The sequence below is a fragment of the Nematolebias whitei genome, chromosome 12 (assembly GCF_014905685.2).
Source record: "Nematolebias whitei isolate Nwh7 chromosome 12, NemWhi1, whole genome shotgun sequence".
Taxonomy (NCBI): Eukaryota; Metazoa; Chordata; class Actinopteri; order Cyprinodontiformes; family Rivulidae; genus Nematolebias; species Nematolebias whitei.
The window spans coordinates 43,115,976-43,143,465 of NC_056509.1; the positions used below are offsets into that span (position 1 = coordinate 43,115,976).

The 27,490-nt window shown below is 42.0% G+C and overlaps 3 protein-coding genes across 4 annotated transcripts; 2 read left to right on the plus strand and 1 right to left on the minus strand.

Moving 5' to 3' along the window:
• Positions 1–1,956: 1,956 nt before the first annotated feature.
• On the minus strand, positions 1,957–12,021 carry pcmt (protein-L-isoaspartate (D-aspartate) O-methyltransferase). 2 transcript variants are annotated; one of them, XM_037685615.1, is made up of 8 exons: positions 11,878–12,021; positions 7,335–7,439; positions 7,221–7,252; positions 6,885–6,989; positions 6,614–6,734; positions 4,601–4,686; positions 4,061–4,230; positions 1,957–2,800 (listed from the first exon to the last, which is right to left on the minus strand). In XM_037685615.1, the coding sequence occupies exons 1-8, from the start codon at positions 11,930–11,932 to the stop codon at positions 2,788–2,790; spliced, it is 687 nt and encodes a 228-aa protein (XP_037541543.1). In that variant the 5' UTR covers positions 11,933–12,021; the 3' UTR covers positions 1,957–2,787. The 2 variants fall into 2 exon arrangements, with proteins under 2 accessions (XP_037541543.1, XP_037541545.1); XM_037685617.1 differs by having other exon boundaries at positions 4,004–4,230.
• Positions 12,022–12,310: 289 nt separating this feature from the next.
• On the plus strand, positions 12,311–15,240 carry nup43 (nucleoporin 43). Its single transcript, XM_037685618.1, has 8 exons — positions 12,311–12,524; positions 12,832–12,954; positions 13,115–13,192; positions 13,393–13,555; positions 13,648–13,783; positions 13,870–14,021; positions 14,112–14,228; positions 14,886–15,240. The coding sequence occupies exons 1-8, from the start codon at positions 12,411–12,413 to the stop codon at positions 15,113–15,115; spliced, it is 1,113 nt and encodes a 370-aa protein (XP_037541546.1). The 5' UTR covers positions 12,311–12,410; the 3' UTR covers positions 15,116–15,240.
• Positions 15,241–15,998: 758 nt separating this feature from the next.
• lats1 (large tumor suppressor kinase 1) lies at positions 15,999–25,236 on the plus strand. Its single transcript, XM_037685932.1, has 8 exons — positions 15,999–16,205; positions 16,775–17,251; positions 17,775–17,889; positions 18,741–20,188; positions 21,379–21,961; positions 23,078–23,260; positions 23,416–23,522; positions 23,604–25,236. The coding sequence occupies exons 2-8, from the start codon at positions 16,886–16,888 to the stop codon at positions 24,093–24,095; spliced, it is 3,294 nt and encodes a 1,097-aa protein (XP_037541860.1). The 5' UTR covers positions 15,999–16,205; positions 16,775–16,885; the 3' UTR covers positions 24,096–25,236.
• Positions 25,237–27,490: the final 2,254 nt, after the last annotated feature.

The window sequence follows — 27,490 nt, forward strand, 5'->3', positions numbered from 1 at the left end:
ATATAAAAAATAAGGGATGCACAATATTATCAGCATGGTATCGGTATCGGCCGATATTAGCGTTAAAGTTCAATATCGGACATCGGCCATTCCATTAAAATAACTCGCAGATATAAAAGGTGCTGTTTTTGCCTGCAGCAGCGGCACAACGTTATGACGTCACATGCGCCTACCCGATCTCACGGCGGAGAGGAATATTCAAAGTGTCGGAAGTGTGGAAGTTTTATTTTTCGTTGGTGAGGATGTCGGATTCTTAAGATTTATGGACTACTTTGAGCCTCTCTACATCGTCCGCAGTCAGAGATATTTTTTCCACGTAACGTTACCCGAGTTACGAGCCGTCATTTCTGACGTCATTGAGAAGATAATAGCCGATAGCACGACTTGTCGGGTGAGTTTTACCACAGACGTTTAGACGTCGTGTAAGCCCCGTTAGCATGATTAGTCTTACAGCGCAATGGATAGACAAAACTTTGAACTTAAAAAGTCTGTCCTTCATGCACAGGAGTGCAGAGGATCCCACACTGCAGCTATAGGAACCTGGAACAAGCCTCCACAAGTGAGACAGCATCACAGGTGACTAATGCTAATAAATAACATTTAACACTTTTCATTTAATACAAGTTAAAGTGCTGCATATGGCTGTTACTGAATATAAGTCACCAGCTCTTACAGCTGTTACACAATTTTTGTAGCAAATAAGCCAAAATAAGAGAGAGGGCTATGTTCTGACAAAGGGAATATATATAAATTATCGGCATCGGTTATTGGCCAAATAAGTTTTAACATATCGGATATCGGCCAAAAATCCAATATCATGCATCCCTTATATTTTATATATATATATATATATACACACACATTCATTTTTTCTATAAGCATATTCATATATATGTAGCAATCACAGAGCCCAATACAATAACCTAGAGGCTAGCGCTAGCATGCTAGCTCCAGAAACAAACACTCACCAGTTCCCACTTTTAGAATACGGTCAGCTGAAGATTTTTTCAGACATCTAAAAGTTGAGACAGTCAGAAATGGCAACATGAGCGTTAGATAAAGGGCTTTCAATGGCTTAAAGCCTACCTGCAGCACAGTCTGGTTGTGTCACTGCACGATCTGTTCCAGGACCAGAAAAAAAAACTTGCGAGGACGCCGAGACCGGAAGCACGATCCGTACCGTGTGCCAGTGTTCTGGGCGCAGGAGAGTAGCGCCCACGATGGTCCCATTCTCTTGTATTGAAGAGGAGTTAGTGCGCATGTACAACTTTTAACTGGTTTATGGGCAAAGATTCTTGCACCCCATGGCAGAAATACGTCGATGTTTTTGAAAGAAACGACTACTCATCAACTATAAATTATTTATCTTACACAACTAAAAAAAATATATACGTATATTTTGAAATATTTTTATTAACTTTTTTTTTTTTTTAAGTCTTCAAGATAATGATTGTGTGAGGGCGCGCTCTATTGACCAGCCGCCACTGTAACACGTATCGACACATTGATCTGCCACATTTGTGCTGCATTAAATCACATAAGCCATAACTTAATTTATATTTCTACTTTTTACAAGTTTTCTTTTTAAAAAATTTAAAAAAGGTATATATAAAATATAAAAATGCACAACTGTATTCTTTCAAAGTGAGTTCTTTTATCCAAACTTTCATTTTATGTAGAGGCATAAATGAAGGACGTTTACAAGTCGTCACAAACCACCACGATGAGTTTAACCCTGAGCTGATCCTCGACTAATTTCCAGACTATTGAGCACATCTGAAAAGAATCAGCGCCCACTTAAAAAAAACATTTGTACATAAATAGGCCGCACTTGTGTAGAAGTTTCATAAAAGAAAAAGGTTTGATTTATACTTTAAAGTGGTGTTGGTTATTTAATTCTAAGACTGAAGCTGTAACCTGCACACGAATATCAAACAAGCAAAGACAACAAACAACTCGTATGCATCTCTTTATTGTCATTTTGCCATTTCAAAGATTGTAAAAGCCAAATATCGTCAGTGAGCTCACACAAAATAAAATGTGCTTTTTTCAATTTTCTTGTGTTTTCTTTGTTCCGTCTTGAAGAAAGTTTGCTTTATAATGCTGAAGTTTATTTTGGCAAAGCAGTGGCCGTCCCATTTAGTGTCAGTCGCCGATGCAGAAAACGACACGCAGCCCTGCGTGTGCATGCATGTTGTTAGTGTGTAATCGTGTGTTGTGTATTTAACGTGATCTTAACAGCTCTGCACATCAAGCAGGACGTGTTGGGTGACACCAGCCACTGTGTTGTCTTTCTAATACTGCTGGCAGGGAAAGAAAGCTCATTTTAGCAGAAAGTTCACAGTTAGATGATCCACACACACACACAGCTAGGTGAATTATCGAAAAGGCTCAGGCCTTCATCGTCGTCGTTCAGCGTTGATCCGGCTGAAGTGCAACGCTGTAAAAACATCTGACTGTAACTCAAAAATGGAGAAACCATGTCAGAAGAGCAAACCAGTTTAAAGTAACGTTGAACCAAACACGAAGGCCCGTAAACAAAACAAAAAAAACAACCAAAAAGCCCGTCTTGAATATTTCTGCGTTGAGCTTCAAGCAGTCTTTCCATGCAGCCCCTCGGGGCCGTCGGCGTTGATGCTCCAGTTCCTCATTTGACTTGAACAAAAAGAGAAACGTTTTATTTATGCTTTATGTGAAATGTCGAGGCCCGTGGAGACCCCCGCCCTGCACCCCCACACACAGGTTCCTCCAGGTTCAGACTCAAAGGTGGATTATGGAGCGTCTCGTTCAGAGTTCATCCCTGTGAAAAGAACAGAACACGAGCGTTAGAGAAGTGACGGGCGGGGAACAGTGAAAACAGTGAAGGTTCTACATGCGGAACGTTTAGTCGTGATGAAAGTCAAACGGACGGTTTGTGTCCACGTCTCGTGGACGATGCAACTAAATTAGTTCAAGAGTCATGCCTTTAAAAACCAAGCACTGCTCCTGTTTCATTATTGTTCCACAAACAGCGTTACTGGGGCCATTTTTACAAGAATTTGGAAGTACCGTATTTTCTGGCCTATAAGTCGCAGTTTTTTTGCATAATTTGCATGTCCTGCGACTTATACACAGAAGCGACATATTTATGTTTTTTTCCCATATTTATGATCCAATTTTTTCTTGAGATCTGACCGTTTTCATTCATTCTGACTGAAAATATTGAACAGTAACTTTCAGCCACTAGATGGCACTCGAGCAGTATGGCATGCCTTTGTGTCATGTAATAGGTAAAAGTGGCTATTAATGACACAATCTGCTTGCCACCATCATCCAGCTCACCTGGAGCAACCGTCAAATCAGCTTCATTTTACTGCGCCGCCCCGGAAATGCAGCTAATTTGACCACGGAAGTGCATTTATTAAGTAAAAGTTTGAGAAACTGATGAACCTTTGCTATAATTCTGAGCAAACAAATAATAGTTTTTAGCTGCTTATCTTGTGAAATTTCGAAGAAACGCACAGCGACTCGTCCCTCTGCGCACTCCTGCTTCCGCCTATCGGCTTTTGAAATGCAGCTGATTTGACCGACAAAGTGCGTTTATTAAGGAAAAGTTAGAGAGAGACACACCTTTGCTATAATTTAGAGCAAACAATTGTTTTTAAGTATTAATCTTGTTAAATTCTTGTTAAAGTCCTCCCGTGCACGCTCCCGTGGCCACCAATTGGCAGCCAATCGATTTTTGGCACAACACCGCCCCCATCTCCGGGTTGTCAGCGATGACGCAGAATAGGTGCAACGTATATGGTGAGGCAACATATTTGTGTTTTTTTCAACGTTATTAGACATACTTGGACTGATGTGACGTGTACGGCAGAAAATACGGTAGTTGTGAAAAAGATTTAAATAAAAAAAGGGAACGTGCAGCTGGTTGGTATGGTATGGAAGAAGCAAAATAATGCCAACAAGCAGCAAAACGCAGCCCTCTGTGCTCCTTTGCCTGCTCCAAGCCACACCATTTCACCTTTGCCACTGTGAGAAGGAGAGAGGGGGAGGAGGGGGAGAAGGAAGTCACTTCCACCTGGACCACTGCTTGTCTTTGTCTGTTAAAGGCACATAAATCACCCCCATCAAGGGCTTCATTTTGGTGCTGCCGTCCTCCAGCTTGTCGTACTGCTCCAGCATCTGGTTTCCTCCCGCGGGGCCGACGGGGAGGATCAGCCGACCGCCGGGCTTCAACTGGTCCAAGAGCTGAACGGGTTAAAGAGAGAGGGTCAAAAAAGGTGATCCAAGATGGCTGCCACAACTAACTGACCTCAAAATGGCTATAAATTCAGTCAATTTTTAAGATGTTGAGCTAAATTTGGTGTGGTTGTAATTGAGACTCATCCTGAAATACATATTCAGATCCATTCTGTCTGTTAGCAAAATATTTATCTTCAGGTTTTTGATCCCATCATCTTTACTGGAAATCAAGAAAAAGCTAAAAGCTCTGATCTTATGAACAGGCAGATTTTGACAGACGTTTTGCTTCCAGAAGCAACAACACTTTCATGACTTTGATGTTTCAGACTCTGTTTAAAATCAATGAAGACGTCCTGAAGTGTTCAGAGGGACTCACAGCCTGGGGGACGGAGGCAGCTGCTGCTCCAACATGGATGGCGTCATAAGGTGCCTCCTCTGGGAGGCCCATCCGCCCGTCTCCCACTGAAACACACAGCAGGAGTAAAACACATGCACGCTGCCGGACTTAACACAACGCTGACATCATCCATTAATCTGCTGCTTCTCTCTGAGCAGACCAACCTGTTGGCCCCATTTCATCCAATCATTTAGTTTATTAAATAACGTTGTTTGTGCACGTCCTTACGTCCTTTTAAAGCACGTTGGTTAGCTTATTTTATCAAAAGGGTGGATTCAATTTACTCGAGCTTTAACTTCAACATGTGAAAACGTTCTCAGACAGTAAACTGATGGTTTTAATTGGATCATTTGGGATTAATCAAGATGTTTAGTTCATTATATTTTTTTTACCAAACTGTTCAACAGATATAAGTCTGTTTTAAATGTCAAAAATTAACTCATCAAATGTAGTTTGATTGGCTTTTTCAGTGGATCTTGAGTTTGAATTACAAAAAAAGTTTTGTTTTTTCCTTCTTAAGATGCAGTAAATCTATCTCCATCTTCTACGTGGCTCCTCCACCTGCAAGGAGGGCTGTGGAGACCGAGAGCTATGTCAACCTGGCAGCATAAACAAACTAAATGCAATAAATTAATGAAATAATGAACATGGTACAACACTGATTATCAGACTGAAAGTTAAGCAAGAAGACGCATCGGTAGGCCTGTCACGATAACAAATTTTGCTGGGCAATTAATTGTCTCAGAAATTATTGCGATAAACAATAATATTGTTTGAAATTTGACAATTAGTAATTATTGTCAAATTTAAGAAGAAACGTTGGTTGCTTTTTGTGTGTAGTACCTTTTTTTGACCACTAGATGACAGTATACGACTGTCCTGAAGGATGGATCCATGTCTTTTTAAGAAAATGAGAGGGAGGCCCGTTGACGTGACATGGGCTGTCTCTCTTCGGTTCTCAAAATGGCGGACACTCTGTGTGGTTTGAGCTCTTTACCATAGCATTTTTTACACAAAGCTTTTAATAAAAAAATCAGTAAACAAGTTCTCAGCTTCTTTTTGCAGAGAAAAAACACTTTTTACATGAAGGCACAGGTTCCAACCGTGAATTTTGGAGCTTTGACAAGACAGAGGTTTATTCCCCGAGGTCGGCCTGTTAGCTTAGCTTCTTAGCTTAGCTGCTTTTAACGATCCAAAAATGTGATTATGGACGATTAAAACGGATTTTAAGGAGAAAGGGAGGGGTCAGTGAAGAGCACTGGAGCTGAGCCTTTTGTCATCAGGTGTCTTCAGTAGAAAGAGAGACATGAAGAAACGATACAGCTGATAAATGAAAATGAGTTGGATAATTTTCATTTATCATGCGACTGACTGATTTGTTGTTTATCGAGGCAGGCCTACGTATCGGCCGTCTGACCACCTGGTTCTGCTGCACTTTAATCCTGTAGAGAAGCTGAAAGTTGGTCTCTGCTTAATTATTTAGAGCTGCGGCTGACTGTCAAACAAACCGGAGCGGTTCTGTCAGTGAACAGAATTACAGTCGTTTGTTTTAGAAGTACAGCAGTCCCTCACCACTTCGCAGTTCGTTTATCGTGGACTTGCTCTATCGCGGTTTTTCAAAATAAGATTGGACATGAAACACTGGCTGATTGATGGATGAGCCGCACGATCAGCATGGAGTTTTTATTTAATTTTTACATTTTTATTATTTAGCACCTGCTGCACATTTGAGCAGCCCTTACTGCAGGTTAAGCTTCCTGCTGCAGCTGATCAGCTGTTCTCCATGCAGAGTGAAGCAGTGGGCGTGGCCAAGAACGCTTACAGGTGGCAAAGAGAGGCAGGGAGCTGAAATCATGACATTCTGTGCTCTTTTAGAGCGTTTAGTTTAGAAACATTGTACAGATCCCCCGCGATAAAGGAGGGAATACTGTAGTTCTAAAAGTTTTTAAAAAGAAAAATTAAAACTCAAACTTTCATCTATCGAGTCCTTACCTTGTAGCTTGACTCGACCTGATGTTATCAAGCTGGGGTCGTCTTTCTTCACGTTGTTTATAGAATCGTCGACCAGCTCTTTGATGTGATCAATCCCAACAACTTCCCCTTTAGGGCCTACCTGGAGCAGCACAGACGAAGGTGGCGTTCAGTTAAAACGGCGGCTTCAGACTTTCAGTTGGACGTTTTGTTACTGAATAAATGAGCGGACTGAATCACGACTCTACCAGAGGGGAACCGTTCGTGTTTACCCGTCCAGTGCGTGGCTCACCATTCGTGCAAAGCAAACGGAGAGGATCCCGCTGCCGGAGCCCACGTCCAGAGCCTTCGCTCCTTCGTACAGCTGATCGTGTAGAAGCTCCAGTGCGTAGGCGTGCTTGGACAGAGAGGGGGGTCAACAAGGAATAAAAGACATACTTTATATTTAAACTCAAATGTGTATACTTTACAAAGAAATATGCTCTGTGTGTTATGCAAACTAACAAAATGAAATAATAAATTGCACATTTTTACAGCTATTATGGCTTTAATCAGTAGAAACAGAAGGTTATGAACAGATGAATTTAAAAAGAGCTTTACAAGGTGTAGAAACGTGTAAAATTCATACCATATGAGGAGCGCTGATGGTTGCTTGATAACCTTTGGGTCAAAAAAGAAACAGGTTTGGTTAGTTTGTCCCTCAGGTTTTAAACGGGTCAATAAATCCACGAGCGGGTCGCACCTATCGACTGCGGCGAGTCCATGTAGGGGTTACACCTGGAGTAATGTGCACGGTCTGTGGCCAGCATGACTTCAAACACCTTGTCAGATTTAATAATGCCATTTTCTGAGGATGCAAAAGAGTTTGTCAGAGAGGCGCTACACAAAATTATTTAATACAATACAACATGAAAATCGATACAATTCTAGAATTGCGCTGCTCGGGGTGGCTGCATGTTGGAGCAGCTCTGTTACTTTCACTCTGAGATTTTGCTTATGGAAACTTTAATTCCTCTTTTTCTGGATGTAAATCACATTTTTTGGATGATTGTTTCCTCTGGTGTCAGATGCTGCGCAGCTTGAAGGATTTTTACTGAAACTTTTTTACTTTCGGACATTTGTTATGATGCATAATCATAAAAACAAGGTGTTTTTTTTATAACTGGGAGCAACTGATTAACATCTTAAAAGCTCAAATAATATCTCAACTACGGCCCCAAATCTCAAATGAGTTGAAAAGGAGGCGCCGTGGATGCATTCCCGTCTCCTTGCCAGCTGTGCTTGAGTGCCTGACCACAGAGATCCTGGAACTAGCAGGAAACACGGCTCGTGACAGCGGAAGGACCGGGATCATCCCCCAGCACCTGTAGGTCAGCAGGGTGCTGGGAGGAGTGGCCATCGCTCTGGGAGGAGTTCTGCCCAGCATTCGGGCGGGGACCTGCTGCCTGGAGGAACCAAGAGGCCAGCTGAGTCTGGGTGGACGGATCAGACGGCATCTGCGGCCAGTTTAGCTCTGTTGTGGCACGATGGACCTTTACAAGAGATCCTTCCTGCCTACAGCCATCAGTATATACAACATCTCTTAATGAAACGAGGATAATGAGTTACAACATTTAATTTCCCTTTAGGATAAATAACAGTATTATTGAATTGAACAATCCTGCAGCAGGAACAGCAAACGGTAAGAATGAAGTAAATTCGGGGCGTGTTGAAACAACAACAGCGAGTGGGAGAAATCATCAAAACATTACGGTTAAAACTATACACATAAATACTATTTGGCCAAGTGGATTTTCAAGTCATTGCATCACAGTGGTGATGTGTCAGACATTAGAATCGACTGTAACGTTGCACATCGTGCACATTTTTCAACTTGTTTTTCCAACAAAAAAAAAAAAACACCCACATCTTGAATCTATATTTTTTGGCATCGAACGGCCTACAGAAAGATGTCAAGTGTTTGTAGTGAGTGCTGGGATTACACATATAAACATTCAGATATAAAGTATTAAAAAAAATCAACTAAAACAAGAAATCATCAGGAGGAATCTGTTAAAACGCTGGCAAAGACCAAAAACTTCCTGCAGCATGACGATTAATCTGAATATTAACACAAAATGTTTAATATCCCTTTTTCAAAATATTTATCTGCTTCTCCCTGCTGAGCTGGGATCTCTGTGCGAGAGGTCACCGTGGACAAGTCGTCCGTCCGTCACAAGACCATTCCATAATAAAGATGTGATAAATTGTTGGCTCGTTCCAGATTTTAGCTCCTCTTTGCTCGTCCCTGCAGCACCTTGGGCCAAAAGCAGGAAAAGCCGAGGCCGGCCGGTTCTCGTTCCTCGCTCCTCGCCCTCAGAGCTGCTTCAGGAAACGCTACGCAAGCTTTAAACGAACGCCTACGACTCATTTCTGAAATTTAATTCTATTGAATTCAGTTTATTTAATTACAGTATAAACAATGGCACACTTCGAGCCGTTTCCTTCCTTCCCTTATTAATTAATTTGCAAAATTTAAACCTATTCCGGACAAAAATAGCAGCTGAAAGCCTATGCTGATTATTCGCTACGATTCGACGTATGGTACGATTTCCTGCAGCTCACGGCTGGGTTTGTGGCATAAAACAAACCAGACGTTCCAAGGCTGAAACAACTTTTACTGCCTGGGCTGAGCAGGAAGAGAAAAAACAACGAGACAGTTGAAAAATTAGCATTCACTCTGTGTACGACCTGCTTTTTGTACAAAGTCTGAGTTAAAACTCAGCAGTTTGTGTCTAAATAGACTCCTGTTCGTAGTTTAGTGCAGAATTGTATTGCTCTCATGCGGGCAGAGGGTATTAACATTAACAATGAATTAGATTTAACGTGTACTAGGACTAATTTTATTGAGAATACGTTTTTATGCAGATTTGGAAACTACTTCGTATCTAAACCGATATTTATTTTTTTGATCTTCTTACATGTAAATAAATGCAAGTGCTCAGTAATAAACTAAAAACAGTCGGATCGTAACCTTTTCCATCAAACAATCAAACTGTTGGCAAACTGCTACAGCTTGCAATCGTATACCGGACTGCAAAGAATATAAATAGACCTGATGGTTACTTAATAGTGAAAGTGGAAAGATGCCCTGCTGCTCTCTGCAGCAGAGAGAGTCCATGTCAGATACGTTTTTATAGAAAAATACACCAAGGTGGATGAAATAAGTGGTATGACTGAAATTTTTTATTAAAAATCTATCTACAGCTTCGGCTCAGTGTGTTTGCACATAACTAAAAAGTAAAAAGACCAGACAACTGAGGACCAGAGAGATAAATGATTCAGATGATTTTATCAGTGCCAAGTTAGAGGTCACAATCACTTTGTTACAGAAAAAAAAAAAAACTAATTTATATCTGTAAAACTATAAATATCAGCTTTGTAGATCCAACAAAAGAAATTGATGCAAGTTATTTCTTAGATATGCTGTGGTTTAAAAGACTAACAAATCTATCCCTCTGAAGACAACGAGATGCAGCAACAAGACGATCAATTAGACATTTGTTGTTCAGTTAATTAGAGTAACTTTTGTGCTTTTAAAATAAGTGTCAGCAGCTCTTCTTGGGCAGATTTAGTAAGAGAACGAGTCTACTGTATTTGTTTGGTTTGTAACAGTGTCGATCATAGAATATGTTTCAAAAACACACATGCGTTCAGTTTTTGTACTTTTTTAGTGTTCTTTTGATTTAAAGGTACTACTACACCCTACTGTCAGCTTTGGCCCAAAATTATTCAGTCAGCTGTTATATTATCTTCCAAAACTTAACAAACTGCAGAGTGTACAAAAACCAAACTGTTACATTAATGTGGCAAAAACAAACATTAAAACACTGCTTTGCGTTGCAGGTCGGCATCTGGTCAACCCTTGAAAATAACTTTATGCTCAATTCCAAGGGACATGGCATAATGCGTTAGCACTCAGAATGTGTGTTGTGAATGACTCCCAGCTACTACCACACCACATTTTGGCTCAATATCTTTAAATCTAACTGCCTTAAAGTCGTTTTTTGTGTTAACTAAAAGTAACCGACAATGGCAGAAATCTTAAATTAGGCTAACTCCAAAGGTTAATGATGTATATATTCAGTGAGTTTCATTGAAATCTGTCTGGTAGTTTGTGGGATATTTTGATAACAAAGCTATGACACCAGTAATTACTGTAATGCCGAAGTTTCATGCAATTTGTAGCGCTCAACACAAACGTTGAGAATGACTCTCAGCTACTACCACACCACGTTTTAGCTTAATATCTGTAAAACTGTGATGGTTCATGTTGAATAGCTGTGGCGACCTAATTGAATCGGGATGATTTCAAAAGTTACCGGTTGTAGATGTTCATTTAATGAGGACTTTCTGACAGCTTCATTAAAATTTGTTGTGGTTCATGTGATGACTTTAATCAGAAATACTGCACGACATGCCGTGCTCTGAGCATGTACTATGAATTAATCTCAGCTACTACCACACCATGTTTCAGCTTATTATGTTTAAAACTCACCGAGTTAGAGTAATTGTGTTTGTTAGATAGGACAGATTAGGTGTGAAGGCCATGATGAATTAGTAAACAAACTGTTGATCTACGTGAAATGACTAAAGACTTTAATTCATATTAGTCCACTGGTTCGTGGGATATTTTGCTAACAGGCCAGACAAGGACAAACATGACCGCCGAATGACGGTTGGAAAAGAATGCTTGACATTCAAATAATTCAGGATCAGTTTTAAATAATGCTGGCGCTCTAAGACTTTTGCACAGTAGCAACTGCCGCAGTGCTAAGGCTAACTGTCGTTTTATTTAGTTTTTTTTTATTTATTTTACCTGCAGAAAGTAGCCTTTTAAGTTCAGCTGACACCATCATTCATGTGAAAGTGCAGCAGTAGATTGGAGACGTCGGTGAACATGAGCAGTGCCACAATGCCCAAATGACGCACATACGGCTAACAAGCTAAGCTAACTTAACGCAACGCTGCCGTTTTCTACGCATTCGCGGAACAATGAAGAGGTAGTTTCTGGCTCTTTTTCTGCAACGACGGAAACGTGACAGTCCCATTAGCGTAAACGTGGTTTGTGTGGAAGAGGGTGTGGAGGGAGAGAGAGGTAACGTTGGGTCAACAACAACTAGCTAGCTAGCTAGCTAGCTAGCTAGCTAGCTAGCTAACGCTCCTGGGCTAACCTTCGCAGCCTCCATAGTTTCCCAGCGACGCGTCTAAAATTCATCGGCGCTGCAACGCGCACTCGGACTTACTGCGGAGGTTGTTAACAAGCTCTGCGTGGCTGGCTCCTCCGGATTTCCAGGCCATTATTAAGCAGACTTTACGGAGTATGTAGACAGCAGCTGTCAGTGCCGCGCCTGCGCCAACGGTTTTGCCAATGAAGCTGACAACCTCCAGAGCGGACGGCGGAGCGGCGGATACGTCACGAGACATCCAATTATTATTATTTTTCACCCCTTTTCATATACACGCACAAACACAAAACAGGTTCATTTTAGGAAACAACTCGTCTCTTCAGTTACGCATTAAACTAAATATGAACTGATAGAAAATAAAAGCCACGTTCATCTGTGTCATGCAGCGCTATTTCAGATTTGCCGCAGTAACGTAAGAGGTGGCCGCTAGGTAGCGCGAGACGCAAATTCCCTGCGAGAAAAGCTGTTGAGGCTTTTGGTCCTCCTGCGCCACCGTACTTATAAAGTAGCGGGCGCGTACACAAAGCTAAGCTAACGTCAAAAAATAATAATTTGCTCATTTTAAAGCGACTGTAGCTGTGCTCATCTACATGGAGTCTGCTAAATACGTGTCCCAAAAAGTTAGCAAGACAAGATGGCGTCCAGTTTCGTATTCATCCTTACAACAACCAGATGTTTTTGTGACTGGATCGTGGGACAACGAGGTTGGCAAGTTCGTCCAGATTCAACACAAAATCTATGTGTTTTTAATGTTTTTCTCTAATAGGTATATTTACACATTTTACAACTACTAAATAGGGAATTAAACTTTGTTATTAACCATTATGCGTTCTTTCGGCGTGCTCGTACTTCGCAAACGTGGTTTAAATTTACCACAAAGTTGCACATAATTGGTTGTGATCTCTCCATTATTTTGTTTCAGGACTAGTTTTCGACCGAGGCATTTGGTCGAAATCAGAACGGTAATACTGAGCATAGTTTCAAACATTAATACTCAGTTTGTTTGTGCAGGATAACAAGATATCCGTTTGGTCCATTGGAAATCATGGCAGTTCGGGTCAGGACGATGGATGTGAAGGAGACCCGCAGCTCATCTGTGAATACAAGCACCATGGAGATGTTCTGGACCTTCAGGTTGAACACCTAAAACAACAATGTTGTCATCAAATAATTCTCATGAGTTTAGTTTTTTGCTGTACCTGCATGCCACACATTTTTATTATTAATGTGACATGTGGGTTGTTTTGTCCATAATATCGTTTTGTTCTATCCTGATGCTGATGTTTTGTTATAGTTTTTGGACCAAGAGAGAATTGTCACAGCATCGTCAACGGGAGCAGTCACCATCTATCGTCATCACCAGAACAGTCAGGTACAGTAGGGTTCAACAGTCATGACAAGCCGCTTCAAAATACAAGATCCCTACAGCAGATTAGATGGACAAACACTTCTGATGCAGCAAAACGAGTAATCTCATAAAACACAAAGACGCCAGAGTGAAACTAAAAGCGCAAGTAATCACTAAGAAACCTAAAAAGCACTGATGCTTGTTTGCATATTTTTCTTTTTTAGACAATTTCAGTTTCTCATCAGTGGGCGAGGGCTCACCATTACCCCTCTGACAACACGCCCTGCACCGGAGTCGTGTGCAGCAGTCCTGAAATCATCACAGTCGGGGAGGACGGGAGGATAATTGTTTTCAGAGCCGACCAGGAAGGAGTGATTCGAGTCATAGGTGAGATTAAAATCCAGACTCTCTATAGTTAACTGGATGTGTGTAAAGTGTTAGTAACATGTTTTATTACTGAGCTGCTTAACTTTTCCCAGAGAATGCAGACAGCAGCACAATCCACGCTGTGACGTATCTGAGGACAACAGAGATTCTGACAGTGAACTCCATAGGGCAGTTGAAGCTGTGGGACTTGAGGCAGCAGAGCAACTCGCCCTCGCAGATCCTGTCTTTGTAAGATCTGCTTATATGTGTTTTTATTTTAGTTTTAGAATCTTTTTTTTTTTTTTTTTTTGACTGATATAGTTTCTTCCAAACAGGTCAGGAGACAGAGTTCCCTTGTATTGTGTGGACAGACATCCAAACCAGCAGCACATCGTTGCCACAGGAGGCCAGGATGGAATGCTCTGTGTCTGGGATGTGAGACAAGGCAACATGCCCTCCTCTCTTATGGAGGCCCACTCAGCTGAAAGTAAGACTTATTCTCAAATTATTTAGCTATTTAACGACAAAGCCGTCACATGTGAAGAATTCTGACTGTTTTCTGTGGTTTTCCTGGCAGTGTGGGAGGTTCACTTCCACCCCACCAACCCAGATCATCTGTTCACGTGTTCAGAGGACGGCTCCCTGCTGCACTGGGAGACGTCCTCCCATTCAGACATGCCCTCCTTTTTACAAGGCAAGTGCATTCCCTGAGATATTTGAAGTTGGACATCATTCATCTTTAATAATCCAGCTTAGCTTATGTCAGGTGCTTAATTTATTTTACTGTAAAAAAAAAAAAAAGCATTCTTGTGTTTTTTCATATATATATAATTACCCATTTTATGAAAAAGCAAAAGCTATAATTCAGCTATTGTCCAGATGTGTAATAAAACTGCTAAAAATTACATCAATGGGTTGGGGTCACTCAGAGGTCTTGTGTAGTAAACTTGCAAAAAAAACAGATCTTCAATCACAATTTCAATATTTTAATATGAGACTGAAGTCTGAGCACATGAGCGGGATCAAAACTAAATCTGCAAAAGGCCAGCTACAAGCCAAATGCAGCAAAGTATGAGTAAAAAGTATCAAAAGGTTTCTAAATGCTAAAAATAGCAAAAATCTAAACAAAAGCTAAAAGTAGCATAAGACAAAAAAATCTGAGGAAGTATGCTGAAGCAGATTTTAAACGGAACAGTGTTTCCGAAGAAACTGAAGAAATCCATATTTCTTTAAGGACAATCAAAAGATCAAAGGCTCTTTCTGAAACTAAATCCTTCAGTTAAACTGGACGACATTTACTCAGTATTATAACAACCTAAGTGTCATATTACTCTTGGTCATTGTGTTGCAGGTGGCAGGAACACCAGTTTGACCTCTCGGAGTGCGATGGCCCCCGCTGTAGGAAACCAGGCTCTCATCAGCGCCTGGCTCAGTGGGGACTCCAGTAAATGCCGTCTGGAGACGACTCACATGCTGCCCAGCCAGACGCTGTCTGTCAACAGCTTGGACGTGCTCGGACAGTGCTTGGTCTGTGGGACTGATGGGGAGGCCATTTTTGTCAACAGACAGGTCCCAGTTTAACGGAGGTGTCTGTGCACACAAAAATATTTAAATTTAGACCTTATTTTGTCGGTTTCAGGCACAAGAGAGGATTGTTGTTGTGTGTTTTTGTACAAAATACTGGATAAGAACTCTCGCTTTGACTTGCCTGGTACAGTGCTTTATTCACGAGTTACGTTTTTGTAGTGGTTAATGTTTTTTAATCATTCCAAAAAGAATTGTTCAACCTAACAAAATGTTTTGAACAGATTTAAAAATATTTAATAAAAAAACTCACAAAAATGTCTCATGTTTCACTTGTATACTACTACAACTGCCAGGGGGAGTGGTGGCGCAGAGGTTAGAGAGAGTGGGCCTGTGATCGGAGGGTCCTGGACAGACATTAAAATGTGGGTGGAAAAGGTGAAACATCCACACCTGCCTCCACTCTCATTTGCCCCACCATGGGCCCATGAGCAAGGCTCTCAACCCCCAAGCTGCTCCCCGGGCGTCCCAGATGACAGCCCACTGTCTCACGTGTGCTCACGTGTACCATGGGAAAAATGCAGATAATTAATTTCCCCATTGAGGATTAATGGAGTAGAATAAATAAGAAATATATACTTTTTTTTTACTATCATTTCAGTGATAGTGCCATTGTTATATAAATAGTTCAGATTGCTGATGTGAACTAACTAAAATGTATCAATAGTTTTGTATAATTATGCTTTTTTTTTTTTTTTAGGTAGGATAAGGCTTTTATTTTTTTAACTAGACGTAAAATGAACACCCTTAGGGAAATTCATGAAATTTATTTTTCTACTTTTCTCAGAATATTAACAACAGTGTCTTGGTCCAGAAAATATATTTTTGTCTAAACCGATTTACATAAATTCTTTCACCGGAATTTTATTGTGAAAATCCCGTGGTTTGTTTGTGTGTTAGCTTGCAGCTTAGCTTGTACTTGTCATTCAGTTATGCCAGGAATTCAACACGACTAGAAACCAACCAGCACGGCACAACAAGCGAGGCTGAAGTCATAACCGCGTCCTTCACGGATAGGAAGGTCAAAACAACTTCTTGTGGCGGTCGAAATAGAAAGAATGGCGAAGAGTGGCATCGACAGACGGCGGTGAGTCTATTTGAGCTAACTGGCTCCAGTTGTGTTCCGAGCTAGCATGCTAATGCGCAACCTGTTGTTGAATAGCAGCAAATGGATGCCTTTAACACACACAGGCCGCTTAGGTGGTGCTGCTGTTTCGTTTCGCACTGGCTGAAACCATCATCATCCGACAGTTTAATGTCGAGAAGATTAAAAAATAATAATAATTCCAAAGTTACGACTATTAGCATCGAATGTTAACGTATCTGCCGCTGGAGAATTTACGTAAAAAGTAGCGCTAAGTTAGCGTACACTGCTAACTAAGCTAAGGGGGTCTTGGTCTTATAAATAATGCTATTTACCACAAGTTATTTATAGCCATTAAAGTAATTTACACCCAAATTTGCTTTTAAATTAAATCGAATACACTGTTTTTGTGCTAAGTATGACTCTTGTATGTGACAAAAACATGTTCCTTTGGGTAAGTAGTCTGAATTACTCCTCACATTCTCATTTTGCCCGACCTGTTTGGTAACATTATTGCATGCCCTTTTGCATGACTGTCTATCTAACAAACATTTGGTATCGAATATTTCCAGCAGCAGCAAGGAGACGTGAGGTCAGACATCAGAGATCACTGCTACGCTTGGACTGGACTGGACCGGTGACAGCTTCTTCATCCCTTTCATCGTCATCATACATGCTTGTACATGAAGAGAGGGGAGAAACCCGAAGGATACAGACAGATGAGACCCAAGACGTTTCCCGCCAGCAACTACAGTGGCAACAGCCAACAAATGCTGCAGGAGATTCGGAACAGCCTGCGAAACCTGTCCAAACCCTCTGACCCGCCTAAAGTGGACGCTGGAGGTCAAGGGAAACTGGTCCCTGATGACGCGAAGCAACAAGGGCGCACCAGCAACCAGAAGCACCCCTACCAAAAGGCACTGCAGGAGATCCGCAAGTCTCTGGTGCCTTTTGAGGTGAATGGCTCATTGAGCAACGAGTCAAACATTTCTGGCCCAGACATTAACAAACAAACATGTCTGGAACCATCTTACGCTGGGTTTGACGAGGTAAGTTGTCCCACCCCCCCTTAAATACTTTTTTTTTCATGAAGAATTGTGACAGGTTCTCGTTCCGTTCATACCCGTGTAATTGAAGGTAATCACCTGGTGCACTTTGTTTAGAGCAAAATTATTTGGAAAACGTCAGGCATGCAATGTGATATAACAAGCTCGTACAGTTTACGATACAAAAGAAGTTTCCCGTCTGTCAGTTGTCTTCGGTGTGCGGGAGTGCAATATTTCAGGTATGAAGTGGCACGGTATGCAATGCAGGTTTGTTCAACTCTGCAAAAAACGTCCGAGTTGCATAAATTGATTGAAGCGTTGTTGTTTATAACCAGCATCTTTTTAATTTTTTTTAAAGTCTTCCATTTTATATAATTTTTAACTGTTACACAAAAGATTAGTTGGAAAAGGGAGATCGTTGACACAGTTGCCTTGCAAGATATTTAACATTGGACGTATTTGCAGCTCATTTGCATTTTATTCCTTTTTTCATTTCTGTAACTCTGTTTTGGTTTTGTCTCTCAAGTCGAGCAGCGGTCGCCGCGTCGCCCCGGACCACATGTTAAAGGTGAATTACCAGGACTCCATGAGGGAGCAGATGGTTCCTGCTAACTCCAACTCCTCAGGCCTGAAACCTCCAGGTACTTTAAATGTTCCACTGGGATCAGTGTAGGTTTTCTTTTTGAGTCCCATCTATTCTATCTTTTGATCCAGACTTGTATTGTTTGCAGGATTTGGGACAGCTGCTTAAAAGAAATATGTGCTTAAAACAAAGAGTATGAGTCACTGCACCATGAAAAATGGGGTTTACCTGAGTCTTTTTTTAGTGTTTACTCACACTGGTAGTGGTATTAAAATGACCAGATAAAAATGATGCATCCATTTAGTCTCAACTGCTGTTTTGACAGCTTTGTGTTTTTCAGATTTTACGCAAAAAATATATATTAAAGGAATCTCGTGAAAGCTAAAACAAGTTCATAACATGGTGTATTGCACAATCGTTTTGTTTCAAAGGGCAAAAGTATGTGTAAATCATGTCAACATTCTTCTACTTGTGATAGAAAAACTCATTAAGAGTGGAAGCTCCCTTTCTGCTCTAAACTGTTTCCCTGTATTTTGTTTCACAGCTTTGATATAAAACTTGCAAATTATTCACCATTGTATGAGCTTTCTTCAGGAATAGTAAGTGCAAGTTTATGTCACGGTACTTCGCACAACGTAGACGAAATTCAGACAAAAAGCTCCAAGAAAAAATTCACGGAGATCAATGAGATTTCAGTGGAACGTGTAAGAAAATGCAGCTCTCTCTGAAACTGAAACATCTCATTCCTACTTTACTGTAGAAACATCATTCAAGGTTTAAACGGGTCCCAGAAAGTTGTACTTTACATGTTTGAATTGGCATTTTGTAAAAATGTAAATAAAATTGATTTATAAAGCGTTTTTAAAGTTAAACATCAAAAGTGTTTCACACCAAAATGTGTGTGTGCAGGATCTTCTCACATGCAGCAGGCTGTGCTGAGGAGGCCCAGCTGGAAGGGCTCTAAGGAGTCTCTGGCTCCCCGACTCGCCCCTCTGATGGCAGAAGGAATGATGTATCGCTCCAACAGCCCCGGACCACCACCTGTCTACCCACAGGGCCACCCGGCCAACAGCCAGAGAGTGAACCCTCCGCTGCCCCCTCAGATTCGTAGTGTCACACCTCCACCAAATCGCGGCGCCATGCCTCCTGCAGCATCCTGGGACAACAACCCATCAAACAAGTGCTACCCTGGAAACATGGATTTCCTTGCGCCGCGCAATTCTTCAGTGCCTCAGGGAGCTTGGCCTGATGGGTATCCGAACCCACCCCCTCAGAATCAGCGTGGAATCAGCTCTGGGCCTGTAGGCCACCAGCCCATCATAATGCAAAGTTCCAATGGGAATAAATTTACCTTCCCCTCCACCTGGACTCAGAATGGCTCTCCTCAGCAGGACTACATGCAGGGGGGCAGCAGACAGCCCCCTCCCCCTTATCCCGTCAACCAGAGCAGCCGGCACAGTCCCACTGAGCAGCAAGCAGGAGGACCTGCGTCCTCTCCTTCTTATCTTAACGGTGGCAACATCCCTCAGTCCATGTTGGTGTCCAACCGGAACAGCCTCAACCTTGAAATGTACAACTTGGCTCTGTCGCAGCCCTGGTCCCAGACCCCCTTGGCCTCTAATCAGTCCCAATCTTCATCAGGGAACAGCAGCAACCAGGACCTGTCCCCATCCTGGCAGCACAACATGCCTGCACGCTCTAACTCCTTCAACAACCACCAGCTGAGTGGCAGAGCTGCCCATCCAGCCAGCTCCCAGCCCTCTGCCACCACCGTCACCGCCATCACGCAGGCTCCCATCCTGCAGCCCGTGAAAAGCACGCGCGTCCAGAAACCTGAACTGCTCACTGCTGTCGCTCCCACACACCCTCCATGGATGCAGCCAGTTACAGCATCTCCAGCTGCACCTGCCTACCCAGAACCCACACCTGCAGCCCCTCAAATCACCACAGAGGCACCCAGCTATCAAGGCCCCCCTCCACCGTACCCCAAACATCTTCTCCAGCAGCAGGCAGCACCTTCCCCCCCAGCATATGAAGCTGCAACCGCCAGTAAACACGGCACAGGTAGAGAGGAGGCTGCTGAGGAGGAAACCAGCAGCAGTGGTGACACCTCCAGAGAGAAGGCATCCGAAGGCCCTGAAAGCACCGCAGCAGCGGAGAAGGAGAGGAAACAAATCACAACATCGCCCGTTCCTGTTCGCCGGAACAAGAAGGAGCATAGAGGGGAGTCTGGGAGGGTCAATTTGTACTCCCCTCAGGCCTTCAAGTTCTTCATGGAGCAACATGTAGAGAACATCCTGAAGAACCATCAGCAGAGGATTCGGAGGAGGAAGCAGCTGGAGTGTGAGATGCAGAGGGTGAGAGCACCAAAGAACTTTACTGTCTGTTTTCTTCCACTCTTTACTATTTTCTGACCTTTTTACTGTCCTGGATTATCTATGATCTCTTTATGGTCTTTTATTTTTTCCTCAGCTGTTCTTTCTCTTTCTCTTTTTCACTGCTGTCACTAAAAGCTGCCCTAAAAGGTAAAAGTATCTGTCCAGTGACACAGAACTGTCCACAAACACACAAGTTATTCAAGTAAGCTGCTGTTGTGTTGAATATTTGTATTTTTACTGCATCGGATGAAAGCATGCTTTAAAAAAACGCATGCCGCGCCATCTCACTGTTACGCAGCTTGAACATTTTTGTTTTGGGATAAAAAGGTTAAAAACGCTTCAAAACGAGATTTTTGTTGTGGCTTCTTTCATCTCCATCATTGCTTCCATCATTTTTCTTGTCTTTTTCTCTACAGTGGCGCAATAAGGCCACGCAGAAGGAAAATAATTGAGAATTTTTTGTTAAGTTACAGTTAATATCTAGGTTAAAGTGTAAATCTTACTGAAATACAAACATTTGTAAAAAAAAAGAAAAAAGTTGCCTTTTGGCTGTTTTGTTTCTAATGTAGCTGCTCATAGTCTGAGTGCTACGGGTGCACTTCTACTGGGTTTACTGCATGTAATATTATTACTCCCCCTGCAGCAGAACTCACATAACTTGTTTTAATCCTTCACAGTAAAAGCAGCTAAGCAAATTTCAAACAATATTATCGTTTATCGCAATAATTTCTGAGTCAATTAATCGCCCAGCAACATTTGTTATCGTGACATGCGACTCTTTGAGACTCTTATTGTGAAGGACTGTAACGATTTCTGTGCGTTCCTCTGCAGTGAGAGGAATAAACCACAACTAAAATACGGAGTTGTTTTGTAGTTAATCCAGAAGGAGTGCACCCACAAACCCTCACACACAGTCATCATAACCAACGAAAGGAAAACAGTCGGGTTCAGGAGTTCACCTCTAAATCCAGTTTTGAAAGATGATTTTTATTCCATCAACGTTTTCTAATAATATTTACATTTTTATCTCAAAACTTTAAAAAAATAATTTAAGAATGAATTGTTTTATTGTCTGCGTGGCCCTAACACTGTCGTACCAGTCAAAGAAGCTAAGTATTTATCTTTGATGTGGCTCGGAGGTAACTTTTGATTCTCGTCGCTGCTCCCAGGTGGGTCTGTCCTCTGAGGCCCAGGAGCAGATGCGTATGATGCTCTGTCAGAAGGAATCCAACTACATCCGTCTAAAGCGTGCCAAAATGGAGAAGTCCATGTTCAAACGGATCAAAACCCTCGGCATCGGAGCCTTCGGCGAGGTGTGCTTGGCAAGAAAAGAGGACACGGGATCGCTGTACGCCATGAAGACGCTCCGCAAGAAGGACGTGCTGCTGAGGAACCAGGTCGCTCACGTGAAGGCTGAGAGGGACATCCTGGCTGAGGCAGACAACGAGTGGGTGGTCCGTCTTTACTACTCCTTCCAAGACAAGGACAACTTGTACTTCGTCATGGAGTACATCCCCGGGGGGGACATGATGAGCCTTCTCATCCGGCTCGGGATCTTTAAAGAAGAGCTGGCCCAGTTCTACATCGCAGAGCTCACCTGCGCTGTAGAGAGCGTCCACAAGATGGGCTTCATCCACCGAGACATCAAGCCCGACAACATTCTCATAGATCGAGACGGACACATAAAGCTGACGGACTTCGGTCTCTGCACCGGTTTCCGCTGGACCCACGACTCCAAGTATTACCAGAGTGGTGAGTGTTCAAGATATCGTCTGTCTTCAGCAGTGGTCATCTGTCTAAAGAAACGTATCCATAGTAAAGGATTATATCAATTTAAATTCTCTTTGAGACAGCCATGCTGGTTTTTAACTTGCTAGCGTCTTTTCAGGCCCGTAGCTTCCTGTGAGCTGACGGCTTCTCTCTGCAGAGAACTGGAATTTACAGCAAATAGTGGAAAAGTTGCGTCATCTAAAATGAATTAACGCTTTTTTTTTTTTTTTTTTAAAGTGCTCCGCTTAAAATAAATGACTGTAAAAGCTAGAGAAGAGGCACCGCCTTGAAACAAATTCCCATGAAAGCTGTGCCTTTTACTTTAAATGCTAGGAAAAGTGTCCTGTAATGTACTAAAACAAATGGCTGTAAATACAAGTAAAGAAGGTTTGGCTGGTGGAAAAGTGCAGCTACGTTCACATTGACGTGCAAAAATTATACATGAATGAAATTTAGTTTGAGTCAAAAATAGAAAACTGATATATAGGAGTACCGTATTTTCCAGCGTATAAGTCGCACTTATTATGCGTCATCGCTGACCCGTCGGGTTTATTGTATATGAACGGCTTCATTTTGCCTGGGCGGTGCAGTTGGAGCTGCTAGCTCCTCAGGGTTCCTCCACCTGCACCAGCTGAGTGAAGCGAGCGCGTGGGAGGACTCGCTAATGCAGTTCTTCGAAATTTAAAACGTCAGTCAAAAATTGCCTTATGAGTACGGAAAAAAAAACATATAAGTTGCTTTAATGTATAAGTCGCAGGACTATGGACAAAAACTGACTTATACACCAGAAAATACTTCGACTAGATCACGTGTCAGGATCCAACTGAAGCTTCTGAAGAAGATCTTCACTATTTCAGATGTTCATATGTTTACACGTCTTTCATCTGGAGTTGGACTCGGGTCACACTGAGTTTAAAGGTTAAAGGACTGACATTAGGATACAAAAAGACTGAAACCTCATTTATGAATCTAAAAATACTAGACTCAGTCACTGTTCTTATTTAGTTCATATTTAAAAACAGCTTGTTTGTGCGTTGTTCGTTTACATCCTGTAAAACGTTCAGCCTCGTCGGTAAAGGTCTGCTGGTGTTCCTGCAGGGGATCACGTGAGGCAGGACAGCATGGACTTCAGTAAGGAGTGGGAGGACCAGGCGAACTGCCGCTGCTCCGAGCGTCTCAAGCCTCTGGAGAGGAGGAAGGCCCGGCAGCACCAGCGCTGTCTGGCCCACTCGCTGGTGGGGACGCCCAACTACATCGCACCGGAAGTGCTGCTCAGAACAGGTGCAGTTCCTGTGAATTTTATTCTTTCTGTGGATAATTTGTTCATTTCACATTTTTCGTCCACTTTCTTGTTAAGAAAACTGAGCAACGCAGACATTTTGAAAAGACAAAGAAAAGCAAATCCCCCCCTGAGTGGAGTCTGTTCTCCCCCGCAGGATACACCCAGCTCTGTGACTGGTGGAGCGTGGGCGTCATCTTGTACGAGATGGTTGTTGGACAGCCTCCCTTCTTGGCGAACACGCCTCTGGAGACGCAGCTGAAGGTACGAGGCGCCTGCTGTGAAATGCCGTACGTCCAGACGTGGTTGTTTCTTGAAGCTGTGTCTTACCATTGTTAAAACCAGGTGATTAACTGGAAGAGCGCGCTGCACGTTCCCCCACAAGCTAAGCTCAGCCCCGAGGCGTCGGACCTGATCGTCAAACTGTGCCGCGGCCCCGAGGATCGCCTGGGTAAGAACGAAGACGAAATCAAAGCCCACCCTTTTTTCAGAAGCATCGACTTCTCCAGCGACCTGCGGCAGCAGGCGGCGCCCTACGTCCCCACCATCGCCCACTCCACCGACACCTCCAACTTCGACCCCGTGGACCCAGATAAACTGCGGAGCAGCGACGGCAACCACAACGACACCCTGAACGGTTGGTTCCGCAACGGGAAGCACCCCGAGCACGCCTTCTACGAGTTCACCTTCCGACGCTTCTTCGACGACAACGGCCACCCGTACAGCTGCCCCAAACCCATAGACTACGAGAGCTACAGCGAGGACGAGGCGGAGAGCGGCGCGCCGGAGGCAGACAGCCGCTCTGCTAAACCGGGCCAAGACCTGGTCTACGTGTAGCTCCTGACGCCAGCTGAGCTGCCTGTACATACGTTTGTAATGGGGGGAATCCAACGATAAAGCATTTGAAACTTAAAACCAGTGGTTCCCAACCGTGGTCCTTGAGGAACGCCGCCCTGCATGTTTCACTTGCTTCCCTGTTTTGACGCTCCCGATTTGAATGAATGGGTGATTAATTGACTTGTGCAGAACTTGAAGTCACTAAATCACTGAATCTGGAGCAGGAGGCAACTGAAACATGCAGGACGGTGTTCCTCAGGGACCACGGTTGGGAACCACTGCCTTATTAATTAAACATAGGAGAATTTTTTTTTTTTGTAGGAGCACTCAGAACGTTGCAGCATAAGATTTACACATTTACTGTGCAAGAAGACTCGACTAAAGCTCGAAACATGAAACTGACCTGGGTTGGTGTGAGACGGAGACGGCTGGTCGATCTTTTCCAGGGGAGCACGATTAACGGCGTTCTTAACGGATTCAACTCACAGATCATCCTGTTTAAAAGTGGATTAAAACACAAAGGAAATCTGCTTTTTTCTTATTGTTAATCAGGTCCTAACTGTCCACTTTAATATTTTAGGGGACAGTTTGTCCCAACTGTCCCCGTCAAAACACCACTTTAATGTTTGCACGTTTCAAAGTGGTGGGAAGTGAAGTTTCACCAGCTGTTTCCTGTCGTCAAGCTAATCGGTCTTTTGATCCATTTGAGTCTTTTTATTTTATTTTATGTGTTGCGGTGCAGTGTATGACGCGTGCTGCCTGAACGTCTCCAAAATAAAAGAAAACCCGACAACTTATCGCAAACCCCCATTAAGCATTAATTTATTTAAATAAACCGGTGACGCTAGTGTAGATGTAGTTTTCGAATTTGTAAAAATATAATTTATATTTTCGCGTTTTGCAACGAGGTTCTAGTAATGTAGCGGATAGATAAATGCTCTAATTGTTCATTATTTTGACTTCTTACACGACTTATTCACCAAATGTTTAAAGGGTTAATAATCAGGCTGGCATCTTAAATGAGTAGCACTAGTTGATTGAACTACAGTAGATTTTTATTTTTCTAATTTATAATGTATTTATAAATTAAGTTGTACACAGTGGATGTAAATATTTTCTGTGCTTTGACTTTTTCCTTCCTCTGGGCAGGTCCTCGTCCACTGCTGCTCCTTTCTGTCAATAAAAACTTTATTTTTGGCACTAATTTACAAAACTGATTAGATTTCAAATTGATCATTGCACCTAATTATTATTTTTTTTTTTTCTGTGTAAGAAAGATCTGAATGTAGTTCTTGTGGATTTAATGGTGACCACTGATATTCTGCACTGGTTTTGTGTTTTAATTGAGATAAATTTTATTTTTCTGTACCTTGTTGTTCTGAGAGGTTTGGGAAGAAGGGTGACAAATAAAGAATACGAACTAAACTTACCTGACGGCTTCTGGACTTTTATTAAAGCTAAGCTCCTGAATCAGTTCAGCTCCAATGCTGAATGAGTTTAGGAATAAAGAGAAAGTTTAAATCAATGTATCTAAGCTACTTTAATAAAACCTCAATGTGCCATTATATTTATGTAATTTAAGGATAACATCCCCATCTGGTCCAGATGTTTTCTGTCTTAAAGTTCGTCTTGTTCTGTTACAGACTGGTAGAGCCTAACAAGACGTTAAAGACAAAGTCTCAGAAGGTTTTTTTTAATAAATCAGTTTATCAACTAAACTTAAAACACATAAAAGCAGCTGGTCGTTGAGCTGCTGCAGGTTTCAAATCTTATTTTACGGTTTGTTTTCACTGAACAATAAAGATCTAGTTCATAAACATGAGACTAAACTAGTGTCTCCAAGTTACGAGATAATCCTCAGGAATGAGTTCCTTTTAAGTCAAACTGACTCGTATTCATGCCAAGTTATAATTTTAGAGATGCTAAATTGTTTTAGAGATGGCTAGTCATTGTTTGAGATGCCAAGTCATCATTTTACAGACAAGTCGTTTTAGAGATCCAAGTACTCATTTTAGAGGCCACCTCAGTTTTACAGATGCCAAGTCATTGTTTTTGAGATGCCAAGTCATCATTTTACAGATGCCAAGTCATTGTTTTACAGATGCCAAGTCATCGTTTTACAGATGCCAAGTCATCATTTTATAGACAAGTCATTTTAGAGATCCAAGTCATCATTTTAGAGGCCACCTCAGTTTTACAGATGCCAAGTCATTGTTTTTGAGATGCCAAGTCATCATTTTACAGATGCCAAGTCATTGTTTTACAGATGCCAAGTCATCGTTTTAGAGATACCAAGTCATCATTTTACAGACAAGTCATTTTAGAGATCCAAGTCATCATTTTAGAGGCCAACTCAGTTTTACGGATACCAAGTCATTGTTTTTGAGACACCAAGTCATTGTTTTACAGAAGCCAAGTCATCGTTTGAGATGCCAAGTCATTGTTTTAAAGTGCTTGTTGTCATCATTGTATGTTCCCATTCAAAGACGAAATTGTCTCTCTGCATTTAACCATCACACCGGGATACACCCAGGTGGTGCAGTGGGCAGCTATGCAAGCTGAGCAATTTGGGATTGGGTGTCCTCAGAGGCACCACGAGATGTGCAATGATCGAACAGGAAGGAAGCAGTGTGTTTCATGCGTTCCTTAAATTACCTGCACAGGTGTGTCTCCAATTAACTCATGTTCTCAGTAAACCTTTCAAATGTCCCAAACTGTTTAAAGACAAAGTAATCTTAGTGTATTTAAACTTTTGACTTTGAAGAAAGTAATAAAAATTGCCTTAAAAAAAATTCTCACTCATTATTCTGGCATTTAGAAAAAATGTTGGTAATTCTAAACCTTAAACAGGAAAAGTTTATTCTGGTTTCACGACAGTGTGAAAAAAAAAAGTGTCTTTTAAATAGTGTATGTAAACTTCTGGTTTCAACTGTATCAAGTCGTCGTTTTAGAGACGTCAAGTCATTTAGACATCAAGTCATTGTTTTAGACACGCCATGTTTTAGATACCAAGTCATCGTTTTAAAGGCCAACTCAGTTTTAGAGTCGCCAAGTCATTTGTTTTAGAGATGCCAAGTCAATGTTTTAAAGACGCCAAGTCATTGTTTTAGAGGCGCCAAGTCGCTGGTTTAAAGACGCCAAGTCGCTGTTTTAAAGACGCCAAGTTAATGTTTTAGAAACGCCAAGTCACTGTTTGAGACGCCAAGTCACAGTTTAAAACAATGACTTGGCGTTTCTAAGAGATGCCAAATCAGTTTTAGAGACGCCAAATCCCTGTTTTAAAGACGCCATGTCAATGTTATAGAGACGCCAAGTCAGTTTAAGCGATGCAAAGTCACTGTTTTAGAAACGCCAAGTCATTGTTTTAGAGACGCCAAGTCATTGTTTTAGAGATG

What these genes read in the sequence shown, in the direction of transcription:
- nup43 (XM_037685618.1), top strand. Translation starts at nt 12,411, where the DNA reads ATGGAGTCTGCTAAATACGTGTCCCAAAAAGTTAGCAAGACAAGATGG. An exon ending in GTCATCACCAGAACAGTCAG is followed by an intron (nt 13,193 to 13,392) that starts GTACAGTAGGGT and finishes TTTCTTTTTTAG; the next exon opens with ACAATTTCAGTTTCTCATCA. An exon ending in CCCTCGCAGATCCTGTCTTT is followed by an intron (nt 13,784 to 13,869) that starts GTAAGATCTGCT and finishes TCTTCCAAACAG; the next exon opens with GTCAGGAGACAGAGTTCCCT.
- pcmt (XM_037685615.1), bottom strand. Translation starts at nt 11,932, where the DNA reads ATGGCCTGGAAATCCGGAGGAGCCAGCCACGCAGAGCTTGTTAACAAC. An exon ending in CCATCAGCGCTCCTCATATG is followed by an intron (nt 6,990 to 7,220) that starts GTATGAATTTTA and finishes TCTCTGTCCAAG; the next exon opens with CACGCCTACGCACTGGAGCT. An exon ending in CTGCCTCCGTCCCCCAGGCT is followed by an intron (nt 4,231 to 4,600) that starts GTGAGTCCCTCT and finishes TAACCCGTTCAG; the next exon opens with CTCTTGGACCAGTTGAAGCC.
- lats1 (XM_037685932.1), top strand. Translation starts at nt 16,886, where the DNA reads ATGAAGAGAGGGGAGAAACCCGAAGGATACAGACAGATGAGACCCAAG. An exon ending in CTCCAAGTATTACCAGAGTG is followed by an intron (nt 21,962 to 23,077) that starts GTGAGTGTTCAA and finishes GTGTTCCTGCAG; the next exon opens with GGGATCACGTGAGGCAGGAC. An exon ending in CTCTGGAGACGCAGCTGAAG is followed by an intron (nt 23,523 to 23,603) that starts GTACGAGGCGCC and finishes TGTTAAAACCAG; the next exon opens with GTGATTAACTGGAAGAGCGC.